The sequence below is a fragment of the Anser anser genome (assembly GCF_964211835.1).
Source record: "Anser anser genome assembly, chromosome: 14".
NCBI lineage: Eukaryota > Metazoa > Chordata > Aves > Anseriformes > Anatidae > Anser > Anser anser.
The window spans coordinates 19,982,493-20,002,480 of NC_139735.1; the positions used below are offsets into that span (position 1 = coordinate 19,982,493).

Consider the following 19,988-nt stretch of genomic DNA (forward strand, 5'->3'; position numbering starts at 1 on the left):
GGTTGTTTTGTAAGGGCCGTGGCTTGCATCCCATTCCTGTCCATCCAGGACGCAGACACGGGGTCCCTCCTGGGTTCTGGTGGCCCCACAGCCGTGCAGGGTGTGTTTCCAGGGCCATAGCTCCCTCCTCTGGCCTGGCCACATGCAGAACTGTGCATGGTGCTTGGGGACAGGGGCGGCTTGCCCAGAGCTCCGTCCCACCGAGCCCGGCCGTCCTTCTGCTGGCCGTGAGGAGGCACGAGAAGAGGAAGAAGAAAATTTGGCTAATTTATGCCGATCCATCAGCAACATTGATCAAACTGACATCTTCTCCCTGCCTGACTTTGTACAGTTTCCTGCTCCACCCACTGCAGGATCGGAGCCCCATGCTGCCGTCGTGGTGTCGCAGAGCACACCGTGCCTTCGCTCAGCACCCCGCGGCCAGCACCCCACCCCAGGGTGCAGTTGCTGTCCTGCGCAAGGTGAGGGCATGAGAAGATCAGTAGAGGCATGTCCCCACAGGATTCACCTTCACCTTTGGGATCAGCTGCCTCTGGAGTCCCACCAGCATCCGCTCCTCGGGCAAGCTCCTGCAGGAGCGGTTACCCCGCAGCCACCGCAGTAGCTGCTCCCTGAGTTGCAGGAGGTGACTCCTCTTGCCCATTAGAGGAACGGAGGGTGGGAGGAAGGCAGGAGCAGCCTTTGAAGCTGCCAAGCCAGTTTGTGTACCAGCTCTCCATCCGTTTTTCCACTGACGCAGCTGGGAGTGTCTGATGTGATGGGGCTTGCGTCTGCGCCGCAGGCAAGCCCAGCAGCTGCCCCTTGGAAGGGGGTGTTGTGTGCTACTGGGGGCACAGCCCCAGCCCATGGATCTCAGCCATGTGCTGTGTCCCAGAGCACGGTACAGATGGCTGAAGGGAAGACTTTGCAGTAGGCCACCAGCTCTGTGCCCTGCCATGAAGGAGGGATGGGGTGGGCAGCCCCCAGGCTTTCTGCAATGGGCTGGGGAAGCCCATGGAGCCTTTTCAGGGGAAAAACCCAATGCCTGGGCTTCCCCTTCGGGTCTTGAGCAGATAAACGGCCAGCCAGGAAGAAACAGGCATCTCCACTGGGGGCACTTCGAGCTCCACCAACGCATTGCTCCCTGCCTAAGCGGCAGTGCCCGCCGTGAGTCTCTTGGCTGTGAGCGGGGCTCCCCGTGCGTCAGCAGCAATTACCGCACCGCCTCCCCTGCAGCCACATGACGATGGCAGTGTCACAAGGGATGTCGCCATTGTTAACCCAGGTACGTGGTGCCAGCTCCAGCTCCTCCACCCACCTTGACTCACCAGCCTACACCCCAGCTGGAAACCTCTTTGCCAAGCCTCAGATCCCGCTCTTGGCCAAGGAGGGTCATGGGGTTCTCCAGGGCTCTCCAGCATCCCCAGACATCTGCCTGAGCTGGAGAGGAGACAAAGCCCATCCAGGCTCCAGGGTGGACTGGCACGGACACTGATGCTCCTTATAGGACAGCTGGCCTTGGAGAAGCCCTTGGGTTGTGCAAACCACCCCATGGCTGGTAGGAAACCAGCACGTCCCAGGTTTTGGGAAGGGGGCCTTTGGCAGGGGATGTGTCCTTCTGCCATCACACACTGCAGCAGGCAGCCTGCTGTTTCCCCATGGGGGAGCACACCAGAGGTCTGTCCCCAGATATTTTTGCACTGGGAGAGCAGATCTGAAGCACACAAAAGGTCAGCAGCATTGGGCAGGCAGCCGCCACTCACAGTGTGCCCTTCTTTCCTCCAGGGGCCCGGACGCATAATGAGGGATACATTTTCTTTCTGCTCACTGTCAGGTTTCAAGTCAACAGGTTTTCCTGGCTCCCAGCCTTGCAGGACTCCTTGTGCTCGGTCCATGCTCCTGGCTGCAGCTGAGGTCCTCTCTAGAGGGCTGTCAGCAGGGTCTCCTTCCTCCTGTACCACTGCACCCATTGCTGGAGGACTGATGCTGCATGCTACCTCGCACCCCAATCCCGTAGGCAATCTGCCCTTATCCGCGAGCCATGGAGAAGCTCTGTGGACAGAAGTTCCAGGTCAGACCGGGATAAATGCAGCACTGGGGCAGGCTCGCTGGTGTGAGAGCAGCCTGAAAGAGAAAACGCACTGGTAACAGGAGCCCTCGGCTCCCCGTGGGTCTGCCACACACCGTGCTGGCATATGATACTGCAGTCACATTTTCAGATGCTCAGGACAGTTCAAGGAGCAGGCAAGAAGAGGAACAATTGTTGATTTGGCAATGAGAGGTTCCCAGAGCCTGGCTGATCGGTTACTGTTGAAAGGCCACTGATTATGAGAAATTGCTGCATGCCCAGAGTCCACAGCGTCACAGGCAACAATGGCCGAAACATGCCTGATTTGGGATTTTCAGGAAAAAAAAAAAAAAAAAAAGAATGGCCTGAGAAAGGGGAGGAACAGCAAAGTGACCGCAATTGCTGACAGCTTAGGAGGCTGTGTGCAGGTCTGGCTGTCCCCATTGCCTCTGTCCCACAGGGGACATGGAGAAGGGAAGGAACTGCAGCCTCTGTATAAGGAATGCTCTGTGGCCAGGAGCAGGGATGAGTGGGAGGCTGTGATGCAGACCTGGGAGGGACTGTGCACCGCCTCCTCTGATGCAGGGATAGGGGCTCCAGCTAACACTACCTGCAGGGAGTTTGAAACAAGGAAAAGGAAGTGGTTCTTGGTTCAACGTGTAGTTAAACCGTGGAGTTCCTGGCCACAGGATGTGACAGATGCAAAGCATTTAAACAGGATGAATTCATGGGATAAAAATCTACTCAGTTATTAAACACGGAGAGCCATCACCAATTCCTGAATGCTGCAGGACTGTTGGAAGCTGAGACTGCACTGGGAAGTATCGCTGCACCCTGACTGTGCTCCTCCATCACCTGATGGTGGCCGCAGCTGGAGCCAGGGCACTGGCCTGGAGGAGCCGCCCCATGGCTCTTGGATTTGCCACACTGGGCGCTGAGGTGAAGCCACACACAAAGCAGCTCCCTGGGAACACCATGCACCGATGTCCTTGCCTTCAAGACGTGCTGGGCTGCTCAGGGGCACAGCCACCCCAGGGAGGCTGCTTCTCACCGCGGGCTCAGCCCTGCTTGTGCTGTGCTCTTGATCAGCTCCAGACCACCACAAGGTGTTTCCCTTGCCTTTGGTTTTAACAGAGCAGTTAGTAATAATCAACTGGATTTATTTTTCTGGAAGCATTTTTTGGAATGCCTTGTGACACAGAGCATCCCTCTGTGCTCTCTCTGGATTCTCAGGCAATATAGAGCCTAGCAAAAGCAAATAATTTGCTGTTAACAGTCATCTTGTGATGTCCTTGAGACAGGGGAGGGGGAAAGAGTCCAGGAATTCATGGAAACCACAACATGTATTCTGGTCACAAAAGACCATTTTTAAAAAGTTCTTTTGCTAGGACTCACTTCGGCCTCTGTCTTCAGCCTGTATCCGTGTGTGTCTCCTGTCCTTGCCTCCTGCTGCACCCCAGATCCAGCCATGGGTGCACATCAAACCCTCATTTCTCCCCTCTGAGCTTTCATTTCCCCCTCCCTCCCTGCAGAGGGGAGGCAGGTCCCACACTTGTGGATTCCCCCAGGAAGCTCTGGTTGGTGCACATCGCTTATCTCAGCTGGCAGCTAGGTGCCAGCCCCAAGGAGCCTCGCTCCTTCAGGCTGGACAGCAGGGCTTGCTGCGGGGCCCAGCACCACGCTGCCTCCCCTCTGGCAGCCCTGCTCTGCACCCCACTGGGAGCAGGGGCACCGGGGACCTTACGAGAGCCACAGAGACGTCACCTGGAGAGGTGATGAGTCTCACACTTGCGTCACACCTAGACTGCAATCTGCTCCCCAGGCACTGCTGGGCTTTGCACCAGGCTGGCGGCACAGGCAAGCAGGGCGAGCAGACCCTCGCCGTGTGGCATTCCTGCAGCAGGATAATAAAAACATCTGTGTTTTTGCTCAGCCTGAGTGCAAACAGACCAGGCACAGAGCAGATTAGCAGAGCTGACTGGCTCGATGAACCTGAGGAGGGTTCCGGGCTGGCGGGGCTGCCCCGTGCTCTGCAGCAGGGACCTGTCCCTGCTCCCCGTCGGCACAGGATGATGCAGAGGGAGCTCGAGCTGCTCTTGCCAGAGCTGTGCTCACTGCAGAGCAGCAGGAAGGGATGCACCTCGCTGGTGCTGCTCCTAGGTTGGCATTGTGGACATCAGCAAAGTGCCTTGCTCTTCTAGGCACCCAGCTACTTTCAGGGCAAATAAATGGATGGCTCTGTGCCTCTGAGCAGCAGGCAGCAATTCAGTGTTTTGCTAGAAGACATGGTGGCCAAAAACTACTTTAATGTGCCACCGGGCCCGAGTTGAGCTATGCCCTCAGGGTCTCAGTGCCACCGAGCTCTGGGCTTGAAGCTGGCATGTGTCTGGCTGGTTTGGAGCATGGGCACAGCGAGCGTAGTGCATGTGAGATCCTGCACGGACATTTCTTGCCTGTCTGTGTCACCTGCAACATCTAACACGGACACCTGCCTTTGAAAACTACAGCCCCGCTCCCCTGAGCTGTGCTAAGCTTCTGTTCATTGGTGCTAAAATTAGCCAGAGGCCCATCAATATAGGAGCCCTTGAAGGAACTCGCTCTCAGAGGCACCGAAGTGGGACAACCTGCATGCACTCAGCTCCACACGGTAAAGTGGGACCTGCGTAACACGAATGCTGCTCCAGAGATGCAGAGCAGGGCTGTGCAATCAGGGATTGATTGATTTGTTAGCGATGTTTCCTGCACTGTGGCAGCAACAACATGTGATGAGCCTTTCCCCTTACCTGGCACTGTCCACCCTGCGCTTTTCACAAGTGCAAATGAACTGGAGCTCATGATGATCGTTGGAGGAGGGGAAAGAAAAAATTCAGGCATAATCAAACAGCATCTCTCAGCCCCTGCTTTTCTAATCTACACAAGAATTAGCTTTTGAATGACATGAAAAGCTGCTCCGTTGAGCAGAGAAGATGTTTGGGCCTGCAGGTGACTTCTGTAAGGGATGAGATACGAGCAGATCCTGCACTGGGAGGGCACACTCACAAAGGGGCTGCAGCCCCAGAGTCCAACCCCAGTTTGCCTGGAATTGGGTTCTCCAGCCCAAGTCCAAATCCCGAGACTTTGCCCAGCAGCACCCCACTGCCGTGCTCTGCGCATGGCATGCGGGACATGGGCCAGTGCTCAGCATCCCTCAGGAGCTGGTCAGCTGCGAATCTCCCAAGGACCTAGAAATCAGGATGGCCTAGGAAATAAGAGTGCTTAAAAATCCCAGAGACATTTACACCAAGCCCCTGCAGGGGGGGGCTCTCCTGCTCTGCGGGCCCCGGGATGCTCTCAATCATGTTTTATTTCCAACCCTGGAAGGAAGCAATTTTCTCCAAAAATATGGAAGGAACTATAATGCCCTGGCTGCCCAAGACTGGCTCCCTGACCCCTGTGGAGGTGCTGATAAAAGCCGCCACAAGATGTGCTGCGAGTGATAAAACCATAAGGCTCAGCAGCCCTTTGCTTCGTCCCTCCTCTGCAATCTGCTCGAGTGCCCGCTCCTGCTCCGGGGACAGCCTGTGAGCATTTTGAGATGCAGGAGGCAGGAGACAGCAGGAGAGTCCCTGCTCAGAGGGCCCTGGGAACAGGGAGGCACTTGGGTCTGCTCTTGGCTCAGGATTGCTCCTCCCAAAATGTGCAAAGAAACCCGGAGCACGCAGAGAGGTGGCAGAGAACCTGCAGGGATGGGCTGCGCTCGGCTGGCTCCTGCCACCAGGAAGGAGATGTGTCCACGCAGTGTGACCAAAGCCTGTGCTGAGCAGGCAGGGCTGAGCCGGCCACATCCTGCGCTGGGATGATGGCTCTGGCCCCGCTGTGGCAGCAGGCAGTCTGCATCGCCTCCTCCACTCCTCCTGTCTTCCCCCGGCATTCTACACCATGACACACGGCATGTATGAAAGCCATGCTCCTGAAAATGGCTCGAGAAATCATACTCAGGGGAAAGACTGATGGAAGCCCTAGGTGTATCAGCTATCGTCCACGAGCTGAATTATTTTGCGTTGGAGGAGACTCGCCTTGGTGATTTGCACCTGACTGATCTCAGCAGTGGAAATGTGCCTGGGACGCCAAGTACCAGCACTCTTCACTAGCAGCGTAATAAATTCACAAGCACCAGAGAAACTGCTGCTGAAGACTTGACTTATCTACGGATGTGACAAGCAATGAATCAGCCGTGCTGCCATTTACATCTTTTTGTTCCATAATTTCCTGGGAGTCTGTCATCTCACCTCACAAGGCACTCATTGAAGTACCTGAAGCAATTTCAGGTCTGACATCATGGCGAAGTTCAACCTCAGCTTCGCCCTCCTGCAGCAAATTGTCTCTGGGGATTTTGCCAAACAAAAAGACCTGTGGTTCCTCCCTCTGAGTACAAACCTAAAGGAGAGCAGATGAACCCCATCAAGAAAATTTTGGGTCTCCTGTTTATTGACCTTTCTGCCTGGGTCCATGATGAAAGCCCTGCACAAGGGCCTGGGTGACCCATGCAGCCTGCAGACACTGCTGCTTGGCAGCAACACCCTCACTGGGGAAACTTCAGGAGAGTCTTCCAGGGAACAAGTGCATTGGTAGAGCATCAGCTGTGCAGTAACGACATTTGCTATGAATCACCAAAATTAGCTGAAAATCCCCCTTTTCCTGCTGTACTTAAAAAAATCTCACTCCAAACAGCCAAGAACATCCCAGGCTGCAGAATTCCCCATCCAGCTTCTCACAAAGCTTGGAAATGGTGCTGTAGGTTCACAGACATCTCCCCGGGGCCCCAACACCATGGGGCCCTGGTCTCTCCTGCCCGTCTTGGCCAGGAGCGGGGCTGCCCTCTGCTAACCCCTAAACCTACATCGCTGGTGATGAAGCCCTGGGCTCTGGGTGTCTTTTCTGATGTGATGAGACCTTCCCTGTCCTGGCAGTAACCCTGACGGGAAGGGATGGCAGCTCACTGAGGGTTATGTGCAAACTCCTGACACAAGCACTGTTGCCAGAAATCTTGGCGCCTCCTGCCACGCGCCAGCACTGGCTTTGAAGCCCTGTGCTGACAGCCAGCCTGGCAAGAACAGCCTGTGTCAGACTGCTCTGGAAAAGCTGGGTTATTTTATATCCTGGACAGGTTCCCCAGGCTGGCTCCCACAGCTCGTGCCCGGCCGTGCCAGCACAGGGGGGCAGGAACCAGCGGGCCCTGTCAGGGGCCAGGAGCACCTCGGAGGTGCCCGTGGGTCCTCTTGGTGTCAGGCCAAGAGATGTGGAGAGACCAGGAAACTGGATCTGTGGGAGATGCTCTGAGGCTCAGCACTGAGACCCAGCATTTGTAGATGCTCTACCTCACGTTGGGTCCCAGTGCCTCACCACCAAAAGCCCGATTTGGCTCCTCATGGCACAAGTTGCTCCTCTCCATCCTTTCTCCCAGGTGCCATAGGCCCTGCTAAACATAGCGGGTCAGGAGTCAGCTAAGGTTGGAGCGAAGCCACAGCCCGTGGTGTTGGGGAGGGAGGACAAAACCTGGCGTGAAGGACACGCTGTGGGCAGACACCTGGCGTGAAGGACATGCTGCTGGGCAAAACCCAGCGTGAAGGACACACTGCCAACAGGGCTGCATGGGCCTGGGGAGTGCGAAGAGATGCTTGAGCAGAATGGGTGTCCCAAGACAACCTGCTATGTCTACAGACCTGTCACCCAGATCTAGTTTAAAAGCCAGATCTCTCAGCCGTGGGAAGTGACAGAAACTCAGCTGCCCCTACTGCCGAAGAGCAAAGAGATACTGAGGTGATTTTGACTGTCCAGGACTCAGGGAAACCCACTGGTGGTGTTCCAGTTTGTACTTCTGCACCTGGATTTTGAGCACTGACATGAAAACTGAGGGCAAAGCCACCATGAGTTCTCCCTATCTCTGGGACAATAAACACTTCAGAGAGAAGATGGGACCTTGGGTTGGAGGGTTGGACCTCACTCATTCTTAACTAGGGTACGTAGAGAAAATATGCCCTTCTGGAGTAGGGCTGATGCTGGGTGGCAGGACTGATGAGGCAGAAGGCAGAAGATAATGGTTTTATTTCTGAAGATTTTTTTTTCCCCTGCACCCCCCCGTCCTACACGCAGCAGCGTGAGCAGAGCCCTGGGAAGTGGCACATCCACCCCGGACAGCCTCGGAAATTAAAACTTGAGCTGTACGTGAGCTGACTGCTCCAGGGGAGAGGCTCTGCATGGCCTTTGACTTTTTCAGTCATGCCTTTGCTTGGCTTGCCATTTCAATGTTCCTCTCTCCCACTGAGCCTTTCGACAGCAGCCTGGGGTATCCCTGCTGCCTGCGAGGACGAGCAGCTCCCTCCTGCCCCGACTTCACAGCAGCGAGTATTTGCTGACACGGTTACGAGCATGCAAAGAGGAGGCTGCTCCATCAGTGCTGCATCAAACAGCTGGTTTATTGCACTGCAAACATTCCATTCCTTTGCTGGGATCAAATTAAGAGGTTTGGGGATGCTTGGTCACAAAGCAGGCACAAACAAAGGATGAGCAATGCTGAGGTCAAGGAGGGCCAGTCTCACTGGAGGCCGGGCCATGCAGCAGGGTTCCTGGCCCATCCTCTGGAAAAAGAGGAGAGAGGATTTCTTCCTTTCACTTTATCAAGTGGTGCAGCTATAAACACGCTTTCAATGCCTCAGTGTCTCTGAAAGATGTGGAAAATAGTAATGAACAGGAGCCGAAGAATAGCTTGTGGGAGGCTCTAAGCAGCCAGATTCACCCCATCTGTTTTTGGCGCAAGGGCTGGTGTTATCCCTATCAGCAGAGAAATCAACAGTTCTTGTGTTCCCTCCTGGGTGTTCGCAGAGCACCTTTCCAGACAGCAGGGGATGTTTTTCCAGTTTTCCAATCCGACTGCTCCCGTCTGGAGTTCTGGCTGACAGCATGTCACCACCAAGAGGGGACAACCCCAGGGGCCCCTGGGGATCCTCGAGCCATTCGAGTCACTAGTCTGGCAAAACATTAACACAGAAATAAATCCATGGGGAGGAACCATCCAGGCAATTTTCTAAGGGCTTGGGGAGCCGAAGCAACCTGCAGAAGGTCTGAATGAGGCGCTGGGAGCAGGGCGAGCATGAGGGGAGGACGCAGAATTGAGTCACGATCAGGCCAGCTGCTGCAAAACCACAGCCTACAGTTCTCCTCTCAACTTACAGGTGCAGTGTTTTTAATTTATATCAATTTAAATGTAATCAGTATCTCCATGGCTTGTACGTTCGTACACATCTACTGTTTGTGTTTGTCTTCCCCGACATCTGTGTATTCCTAAAGACTCAGGGCACAAACCCAGGACAGAGGCTGTGGTAGGATTGTTACAAGGCCGGGATTGCTTTAGGACTGTCAGTATCTCTGTTGTTCAGCAAGGCAAACCCCACACGTGGTGGCACAGGATATGGTGTGCTGTGAGGGGCTGGGAGGGGAGCAAAGAACAGATCCATGGACCAAAATAGAGAAGAGCAAAAGGTCTGGCATGAGAGGACTTTGGAGCTGCCCTGCCACAGATGGGGACAACCCACCAGATGAGACATCTAGGATCCTTCGGGCAGGCTATGAGTCTCCTCCAACATCACGCCTGAATAGAGCTGTTCATTCACCAGGCTAATTCTGCCTACCCAGAAATACACATGCACCTTTCCCCTTCATCAAAAATAAATAGACCTCTCCTTGTTCCTGTGGAGACACATGGAGAGCCCTAGGGTGGCCAAGACGTAAATGTGAAAGGTGGGCTCCACTGTGGTGCCCTCAGCCCACAGACAGACGTGGGCTGCAGCCACCGAGAGTGTGCAAACAGGAAGAGGGTTGAGGTCATCCTGGCGTCATATGGTGGGATCCTGGCCCCAGGGCTCTCCAGCTGTTCCTTCACCTGCCCAACAGACGTCAGGAGCAGGCAGGCTGCCTGGAGCTGCCAGGGCTGGCGGGGGGCTGGAGGCTTTCCCCATACTACTGGTCCCAGAGCAGGAAGGTGTTCCCAGGCACCTTCCTTGCTCTGGCCAGGGGTGATGGAGCTGCAGCTGTGCTGGTAAGTCTTTCTTCTCCTCTGTATCCTGGTGTTACCCTGCTTTATGCTGGCTGACTTCCCCCATCTCTAAATATCCTCCAGCCTGTCCTACAGCCCTTCCCACATTGCCTAGACTGATCTGCCTTTCAATCCCGCAGTTCCTAACACCACCATGGGACCTATTAGGGAATGTACGTTAAGAATGACCAAGAAAAAAAAATCAAATTATGATTGCTGGTCTTTTTTTTAATTATTATTATTTTCATTGCAGATGTTTGGGAGACGATGGGCGCCTGGATATTTATTTTTGTACTGAGCTCAGCTCGGCCAGTCCCCATCCTGTGTGATATATATCCCCAGGCCCCGACACTGTCCCCTGGACACAGGGATGTCCCCCGGCAGTCAGGAGGTGGCAGCATTGCTTAGCCCAGGAGATGCTGTGCTCCTGCATACCCATGCATGGTCTAGTTACTGCCCAGGAGCTGCAGACCTGTTTTTCCAGCTCCCCCAGAGATACGTGACTCGAGCCAAACGCTTCCAGACTGCTCAAATCCCATCCAGAGCAACCATTCAAAACAACCAAACCCCGAAGGCCTCTAAGTGCACATCAGTCCCGAGCTGTTTGCAAGTCACGATGAACAGTAATGTGAGGGCAGCTGAGGACACAAAGGTTCTGTATTTAGAAATGAGGTTGATGTTTAAATATACCTCATTTGCCCTTGAAACTCCAGCCCCCTTAAGTGCTGTGTGATGCATCTGAGCTCCTCCACACAAAATCCACATTCCCTTTGAGTGACAAGAGTGCAGATATTCTTACTTGTACAAACGCTCCATTACAGCATTGAGGTGGGAAGGAGTTGGAGGCTAGCTTGCTCTCTCAGCATTGCTTCATTCTGGTACATCTGGTACAGTCTCAGCTGATTTTGACTCTTCTGCATTTTATTTTTATTAAAGACACAGAGGGACCCTGATTTTGACTTTTCTGCATTTTATTTTTATTGAAGACACAGAGGGACCCATAGAAAAACCTTGGGTCTAAATTCTCTGAAACACAACAGGAATTTGGAGCTGAGATTTGCTGTGCAGAGCATTGCTGCTTGCCAATTTTTGCTCTCCTTTCCTCCTGGTCTCTCACCACGGAGTCATCCTGTAGCTAAGCGAGTCCACCACAGGAAGAAACACTGGCAAATCACAGACTTCCCTCACTGGGTAACAGCCACATGGACACAAGCCAGGACTTTTTTGCACTTTTGCAGACAGAAAGTGTTTGTACCACAGTAACTTTACCAAGTTAGAAAGCAATATGGTGAGTGCAATAAAAGCCTCTATCACCATGTAGATGCTGTTATGCTAAGAGGACTCCTCTATCTTTGTATGAACAGCTTCCTACCGATACAGCAGTGTCCTAACCTGGACCTCTTCATCTCAATTTTATTAAAAGAGTTAACTATTTAAAACAATCTGTGCATAGACAAGTCTTAAAATAAAACTTTTTGTTATTCACATGGCTTCAAGTGCACCAGGAGAGCTGCAAAGCAGTTCCTCTGAATGCCCCCTTTACAAGAAGATATCCTGAGTAGACGTTCCTTCTATACATAAGCTACATTACTGTAGGAGCTTTATTTTTCCTGAGGACTGAATCATTTCCCAAATGTAGGCTTGCACAGCAGAAGACGCCGCTCTGACAGGGAGTGATGATGAGTCACTGGGAATTCACAGTTTTGTGTTCCTGCAAAGGAAAAACTCACAGTGCTGAGCCAGAGGACAAGGGAAGAGAGCTCAGTTTTGAAAGTCAGCAAGAAGCATGGGCTGCCTGTGCCAGGAGCCATGTGAAGCTGACACCTGAAGGCAGGGACCACAGGGCTCCAGGCGGTGGCCTTGCCAGGTGACCATGCCCACTGCCTTGTGTGGGCCTCGCAGGGGGCTGCAGCCCCCTCAGTGTCCTTGCAAATTTGCAGCTGGCTCAGAAACCTCCCAGCAGGAACCCGAAGCTTGCTTAGGATTTCCAGCCCTGCGACTGCCATCCCAGCAGGCCAGGGCTGAAGGTCGGGAGCACAAAGCACGCCGTGCCTGAGCAGGGAGAGGCAGCTGTGGGCTTGCAGCATCACGGAGAGGTCTGCTGGGCGCCTGCCATGGGGTGAAGGTGCTGTGTGCAGCAGGACGCTGGGCTGCGGACACATTTTGTTGGGTAAATGAGAATCATGGAACCATTAGGGTTGGAGAACAGCTCAAGGATTACCTGGTCCAACCACCCCCTGCCACTACTGTCACCACCAAACCACATCCCCAGGCACCAGGCCCGACCTCTCCTTGAACGCCCCCAGGGACAGTGACACCACCACCTCCTTGGGCAACCCGTCCCAATGCCTGGCTGCTCTTTTTGGGAAGAAATGTCTCCTCATTTCCAACCTGAACCTCCCCTGGCACAACTTGAGGCCATTCCCTCTAGTCTTACTGCTATTTATCTGCCAGAAGAGGCCGACCCCAGCTCCCCCAGCTCCCCCAGCTCCCTTTCAGGCAGCTGCAGAGAGCAGCGAGGCCTGCCCTGAGCCGCCTCTGCCCCAGCCCGACCACCCCCAGCTCCCCCCTCACAGCCCCCACTCTCCCTCGCGGCGCCTGCCCCTTTAAGACCCAAGTGAGGGCACGTCGGCAGCCGCCCTTCCCCTTCCGCCCTCCCTCCGCCTTCCGCACCACGCGCCGCGTCGCGGGGCGAGAAGCGCGCCGGTCATTGGCTGCGCGCTCGCAAGCGTGGCGCCGGGCTCCTCCCCCTCCCTCCCTCCCTCGGCCCCCACAGCCCCCTCGGCGCACGCGCGCGGGGAGGGGGGGTGGAGGGGGGCGCCCCGCCCCGCTCCCAGCGTGCCCCGCGCGGTGAAGAAGCGGCGGCTGCAGGCTGGGGGCATTTTGTGTCCGCGCGAGCGGCGGCTGCGAGACAAGATGGCGGCGGCCGCGGCCGAGTGACAGGGGCCGGCGGCGGCCGGGAGCCAGCGGGCCTCGCGCGTGCCTTCCCCTCCCCTCCGCCGTCCCCCGAGCGGCCCGCGCGGCGTCTCTCGCCTCGCTGGGGGGCCCGGCGGCAGGGCAGAGCCGCCCAAGCGGGCGCCCGCCCGCCCGGAGCTGAGCGGCGGGGCCCGGCGGGCCTCGGCGGGCCTCGCTGTCCCCGCCGCCCCTCTCCCCGTCCCCTCTCCTCCCCCTCCCCTGCTCCTCCGCCCCGTCCCGGCCTCGGCCACCCCTTTCGCCATGGCGAGCAGCAGCGGCTCTAAGGCCGAGTTCATCGTCGGGGGCAAGTACAAGCTGGTGCGGAAGATCGGGTCGGGCTCCTTCGGGGACATCTATTTGGCCATCAACATCACCAACGGGGAGGTAAGGGCGGCACGCACCCCCTCGGCCGCTTGTGCCCTTCGGAGATCTGCGCTGACCTCCCCGAAGCCGGGTTTTGGTCCCTTTTCCCCACTTCCCTCGTCGCCGTTTCCGAGGCGCCGGGGTGGGGGATTCTTCCCCTGGTGGGGGAGGCTTCCGCTGCCCTCTGGGTTTTGCCCCTAACGGCTGTGGTGTCCCGTACCCAGCCCTTGCCTGGTAAGTGGTAGGGAGAAGATCACCATTGCGGGAGAACGTACTTTGTCTTTTATCAGCGGCTGGAGGAGTCTCTGCCACCGATCGTCTCTGTCCCCTTGCTCTGCTGGGGAACACTGTCTCACGTTCATCAACGGTAATAGAATCAAAGAAGATCCCCTGTTTCTTCAGCTCATTTTTACCTTTTTTTTTTTCCTTCCTCCCCCTCACTGCTCTGAGCTGTAAAGAAGAAACACCCACGTATGTGCTTCCTCATGTATACGGATCTGAAGACATAACATTTCCAGCTCAATTTCATGACCTGGGATGGATATTTGTGTACAAATCATCACGATGAGGATTTTATTTAAAAAGACAACAAAGTGCAGGACGTTGATCACCGAAAGTTTAAAAAAATTACACCTCAGAGTAATTGCAGCAGGGCTGCGTGGGGAATTCTGAAGTTCTGTGTCCCTTAAACCCCAGTGGCAAGGCTGTGCTTGGTGGACGCTCTACTCTGATTCCTTGTTCCTTCTCACTGCAGGAAGTTGCTGTGAAGTTGGAGTCTCAGAAGGCTAGACATCCCCAGCTGCTGTATGAAAGCAAACTATACAAGATTCTGCAAGGAGGAGTTGGCATTCCACATATACGGTAGGAATCAGTTTGTGTATGTCAGTACGGTGACTTTCCTTTAATGTTAGTAGGAGGTAGGACACCACCATTAAGAAACTTAATCTGGGATGGGTCAAACTGTTGGAAAAATGCTTCATTTGAAGATTAACAACTAGTTACGTATATTTGTAAACCCTCCCCCCCCCGCTCCTGACTTCCTGACTGTCTTTTCTTTTGCTTAAATACTGTGCTGTGAAAGTGAGATCTGCAGCAGTTCCTGAGCTATGAAAAATTCTTACAGTAATTAGAATAAAGTGTGAGATTGTTACGATGAGAGTCAGCATTTTTGATGAGGTTGAGAGTTTGGAGCTGATACTGGAAATGGCTGCTTTCTTTTGTTGGTTTTTTTTTTTTTTTGTTCCAACATGTCTTCCTCCTCCGCTCAGAAAATGGCGGATGGATGTGATTAACCCTCCCCCTTCTCCTGTTGGGACAAGGGACGTGCTCAGGCATGTATCTTTTCCTTTCATAGTTATGTGCTGGAAGGCTTGAGGCTGCAGGGAACCTCAACCAGGAATGAAATGGCAGCCCCTTTCTGTTACCCGCAACAGATGCGTCATTATGATTTCCGTACAGTTAAAGTGCCAAGATTAATCCTTCCGAGTTGCTTGTTATGCAGCTTCCTTGTTTCATACCCTGTCTAAAACTTTTGGGAGTTTTAAATAATTTCCTGATTAGAAGTAAATTACTGCTGTTCTGGTGCAACAAACTCTAGGAGTCGTCATTTCTCAGAGATTATTGAGGTGTTATACTGGGCAGTTTCAACTACTGAATCTATTCATTGAATAGACAAATCGAAACTTCAGCCTTCGCTAGAAACACTCTATCCAAGACCTTTTTTTGAAGTTTGTTACTCACTTTAAATAAACAGTTATTATTTCTGATGCTTGTAGTATGGTATAAAGGGATTTGGTGTCTTGATCTACAAAACCAACTTCAGTTTAGCTTCTGGGTCAAACTGTGGATTCCATTTAGTCTCTTAACCCTTCTTTCACCTTTTTGCATGTGCATCAGCGTAGCGGCCTGTACATACTGTAAGGACACAATGATTTACGCATTTTAGACTGCATTAATTTTAACAAAAACCTATAAATATGTCTGCATTTCTGAAGTTGATAGCTCCCCTGACCCTGTAAACACAGCTGACTGTAGACCTGAATGCGTGCTGGAGCTCTATAGCCAAGGAGACAGTGTTGTCTTGGCCATCTGTCCTCTCCATTCATGACAACCTTCTGCAAGAATAGAATAAACATGCCAGTATGAAACAGTTGTAGTTTAAACAGAGTTGCTTAAGTGAAAACAGATTCGGTTTTTTATTTTAGACTACCCTCTTTTCTTCAAATGAGTGCAAATGGGTTATTTCAGAACTGAAAGAATAGGAATTGCGTATTGGAAAGTCATCACACTATAGTGGCATGCTAAAACAAGGATACCTGGGAAAACAGCCAAAGTAAGTGGGTATCTGGTGTTTCATCGCAAAACTGGAAGAGCAAGCATGCTTAAGCTTAGTTTTTTTTTTTTTGGGGGGGGGGGGGGGGGGGAGACTTTGATGCCATAATGAGGCTTAAGATTTCATTTTTTTCAACTTTTCCCATGTAGCAGAAGTGAACTGCTCTTAAAAGTAAGCTATTGGGTTTGGTTAAAATGCCCCATGAGAGCATTTTATTTCAAGCTGAGATACTAGAAGTCATCTTGTGTGTTGAGAAACTTGTTTCTAGTTTCATTTAAAGCAGTCATCTTGTAAGTTTTCTTTCCTCTGCATTTGATGTACTTTTATATGGCTTAACTTTTTTGTATAACCAGTAACTCTTGATTAACAGTCTCATCACCACAGAGGAACTTTATTTAACACATGTTTTTTCTCCCAGTCCCAGAAAAATGCAATTACTACGGTCCGGGTAAGAATTGTCAACCGAGACCATGCTCATAGATTCTTATTAGATTAGATTCATATTAGACATAGATTCTTATTGTCCTAGAGGTGTGTGATCTATTTGATAATGTCAGGGAGTCCTAAAGATTTTTGCTTTCAGGTTCTCACAGCGTTAATCTTAGGAGGCTTTTTGTAGAAAAGTGTTTTCCGGAAAAATCTTGGAAGTCTTTTTTAATGTTCAGAAGCAGCAGTAATTTTAAATTTATGTATTAGACGTTGCTTGACAGGTTCTTTGATTATGCTTCTGTTACTTGTCTTGCTGTATGATATCTGGCGATGCTTGAAGAAACCTAAAACAGGATTTTTGTGTTTTTATCTTCTTGAAGACGAAGTTGAGCAGAATACCCTGCGCAGTTCTTCTGACAAACATTGAAACATGAGATGTTCAGTAGAATCACAATTCATGGTGCCCTGAATCTAGGGGGGAGGACTTGCCTTACGAAATGAGATGCATCACTGAGGTGCTTAACAAAGACTAGGACCAAAGTCAAATTACTGTGAATATCGTTCCAGATATTTCGAGCTTTTCTGACATGTTTCTGGCAGCAGCTAAGCTGGGGGAACGTATGAGTTTGTACTTAGGTCACTTTGCGTGTGTAATTGATAATACTCATTCTGCCATTGTTTCATAATGATACGCTGTCCAGTTGGAATAAGCTGTTCTTGGCTCAGCGTATTGAAAAGGATGAATCAAGTTGAAGAAAATTCTTTCAATAAGTTTGTTAAAATTTCTGTAACTTGATGCCTTTAAGCAACAACAGCATAAATAGAGCATTTAATAGAAAACCTAGGAATCATTCCAAGCTTTTCCTGTTGCTGTTCTGTATAAACTGGGCTCAACAGCATTTTTATCTTAGTACTTCTGTGGGATTAACTGCGAGCTTGCTTTCACTTGTGGAGAGAGGACTATTTACTTGCATTGTAACAATGCGTTGTTTGCACGTAATGTAGCAGAAACTGAGAACGTGTTATATTCTCTGGATGTTCTACACACCTTTAAATTCAGAAGAGGGTCTTCGATTTTGCTTTTTCTTGTTTTCTGGAAGAGTAGGGAGGGTTCTGAACTTCTCTGAAGTTTTACAAAACCTCACAAACTTAGTGGTAAGGTTTTGATTTCACAAATTTTGGTTGTATTAATTTCATTTTTGACAAAAGGCTCTTGAACCAAGCTTAACATCTAACAATCTGATCTGCCTTTAGGACACAATGCAAAGTCTGCAATATTCTGGTAGGCTTATTCTCATTGTTCTCAGCCATCAGCTCTCTTCCCCCCCCCCCCGTCCCCTCCCCCCCCCCTTTTCAGTTGCAAAGCGTTTTTAGCTGTAATCTTCTTGTTAACCAGACACTGATCCTATTAGTTTGGAATATCTGCCTTTATTCCCAAATTCTTGGTCTTGGTTCAGAGGAATGAAGCACGGTGTGTTTGAGTTTAGTATGTTGTTTTGTTTATAGTGTAAATCTGTTAAAGCAGACTTTATAAGAGTAATTGTTTGAATGATCTGTGTCAGCCACTCTTGATTTTTGCCATTTCTGGTAATTACCAGCTATTGTTTGTGTCTGTTATGAAGATTATCTTTAGGTACTTTTCAGATAGATTTTTAAAAAAAAAAATCTGAAGTCCATTTTTCTTTTCCTGATAACGTGGTGGAATAACTTGTTGCCTACTTTCTTCTAGAAATGAATGGTATGCTGGATCCATCTGTAGCTATTGATGAGGTATTGGAAGTATTTTGCTTAAGAGCAGACAAGGCTGAAGAGATACAGTACTCAGTTGCATGTGTGGCTTATTAAGGTGATACTTGAATTTAATAATTTATAAGTTTAAAAACAAAAGGTATTGACTTAAATTTTTTTCGCAACCTGAACAAGTAAATTCCTACACTTTAAGTTCTTGCAAAATATTTTGAAGTTGAGAAGTTGAATAATTGAATATTGTCACCTATGTATTGCTATGTAATCTCCAGAATAGCGTGTAGCATGTTAAAAGTTGCGGGCCTAAAAGAAAATCTGTAAAAGCATATAAAAGTTTTGCTCTTAGTGGTGACTTTCTGCCATGTTGCTGGATAGTCTGTTAGTAACAGACTCCACCCATATTCCATCTTCACTAAGTAATACATGCAGTGGAAAAACATGGTCAAGCTTCCTAATCTTAGGGTTGTTCTCGTAACAAATTTTTCCCCAAGCACTTTAAATTCTGATCTCCTTAAGCAGTGCTTAAAAATCTGTAAATATGCTCCTCTAACACCATCATGCTGAAGGGCAACACCTTCATTACTGAAGGACAAAACTACTCTAGTAGATAAGAGGAAGACTCTTGTTCTGATAGCTCAAAGTAAAATTGAAAGCTGGTCTTTGAAATGAGTTCCTGAAGCGTTTCTGCTGAGAGAATGGACATCTTGAAACAAACTCTTTAATGCTTTATGACTACCTAAACTTCTGTATTAATTGGCCTTCACTGTCCTCCTTAGAAGCTGCCAAGAAAGAACCCATTGTGAAAATAAGAAAAAAAAAACAATTATTTTTTGTAGTTTAATTTTTTTCTCTAGTCTTAGCTCAGCCTTTGCAGAAACAGCTGCAAAGGTATGCACTTCCAGTTCGGTGTTACTCTGTTTGGAATAGATGATAGCAGAGGTCCTACTGAAAGGGTCTGTTTTCCTCAGCAATTCTCTAGATTAATGGCTTACCTTCTCAACTGAATTGAGCCTTTTGATTTCTATGGAAGAAATTTGACTTATGTTCTCCTTGCTTCCTACCAGCTGTTAAATTACTTCATTAAAGAGCTAGCAAAGCAGCAAGTCGACTGCTTGGAAGTATGCATGCAACATAACACTAGGCAGATGAAATAACCCCTTTGCTTGGCAGATAAGTTGCACTGGCATACTTAATATATTCATATTTTTCTCATAACTGTACAAAAAGTGATACAGCTCTTTATTTATACAGCCTACCTAACTTCATAACATAGGGTGTTCTTTGCTGTTTCTTTATTTAGTACTTGGGTGGCCTAATTCGTTCTCACCATGGCAACTAACGTTAGGTGACATCTGTTAAATATTCCACTTCAGTATTGCAGTCATGTCATATTATGTTAAGTTCATTTATATTACTGGTTCCCACCCAGCTAACAGTTGAGAAGTGCTTTTCCAGCTTTGGGAAAGGCAGACTAGAGATGTAAAATACGTGGGAATTTAGACATGAATCTTATAACCATAGATTGCCTGCCTTGTGTGTTGCTTCCGTATCTGTTAAAACTCTAAGTATATTCTGCCTGTAAAAATACTCTAGAGATTTTTCTAAAGTATCTTCATTTCTTGGATGTCTGTCCTAAGAAGTCTAGAACATGCAACCAGAAGGGATCACTTTGGTCCTGTTCCAGCTTGTTTTGGTTAACATCCTGTTCTTTCTGTGAATCAGGCATGGTGTTAAAACTTGCCAGGTTAACACCCCAGGACTCGTGATTCTGTGCTCGGAGAGAGCTTCAGTGCCTAAAGATGAATGTTACATTTATAGGCAGTTGGTGCCCACTTACTTCTTACCCATTCTTTTTTAATAGCCTTCTCCCTCTTTACAGCCCTCCCATATCTGTAAAGAACAGTTGCGTAACTTCCTGGCTGTGTTGCTGAGCTGTGTGAATGCGTGATTACAGGGGTCACCACCTTCCCATCCATTTCGAAGTCCTGTCCCTGTTCTGATTTGGATTTCCTTTCCTGGGTGTTGGTGACAGGGCCTTTATGTTG

General features: G+C 50.3%; 1 protein-coding gene and 1 long non-coding RNA gene across 6 annotated transcripts in view; one reads left to right on the forward strand and one right to left on the reverse strand.

The window, feature by feature from the left end:
- Positions 1-11,306: 11,306 nt before the first annotated feature.
- Positions 11,307-12,792, reverse strand: LOC310881629. The gene is made up of 2 exons (XR_014572478.1): positions 12,732-12,792; positions 11,307-12,268 (listed from the first exon to the last, which is right to left on the reverse strand). It is a non-coding gene; the product is annotated as an uncharacterized lncRNA (long non-coding RNA).
- Positions 12,793-12,902: 110 nt separating this feature from the next.
- CSNK1A1 (casein kinase 1 alpha 1) overlaps positions 12,903-19,988 on the forward strand; it is a gene marked incomplete at its 3' end in the record, with an annotated part of 35,000 nt that continues 27,914 nt past the window's right edge. For 4 of the 5 annotated variants that reach the window (XM_083799139.1, XM_083799141.1, XM_083799143.1 and 1 more), the window contains exons 1-2: positions 12,907-13,457; positions 14,191-14,297. In XM_083799139.1, coding sequence (XP_083655265.1) covers positions 13,335-13,457; positions 14,191-14,297 — 230 coding nt within the window. In that variant the 5' untranslated portion in view covers positions 12,907-13,334. Of the gene's footprint in view, positions 13,458-14,190; positions 14,298-19,988 lie in introns of all 5 variants that reach the window. The other variant, XM_083799142.1, reaches the window with a different exon arrangement.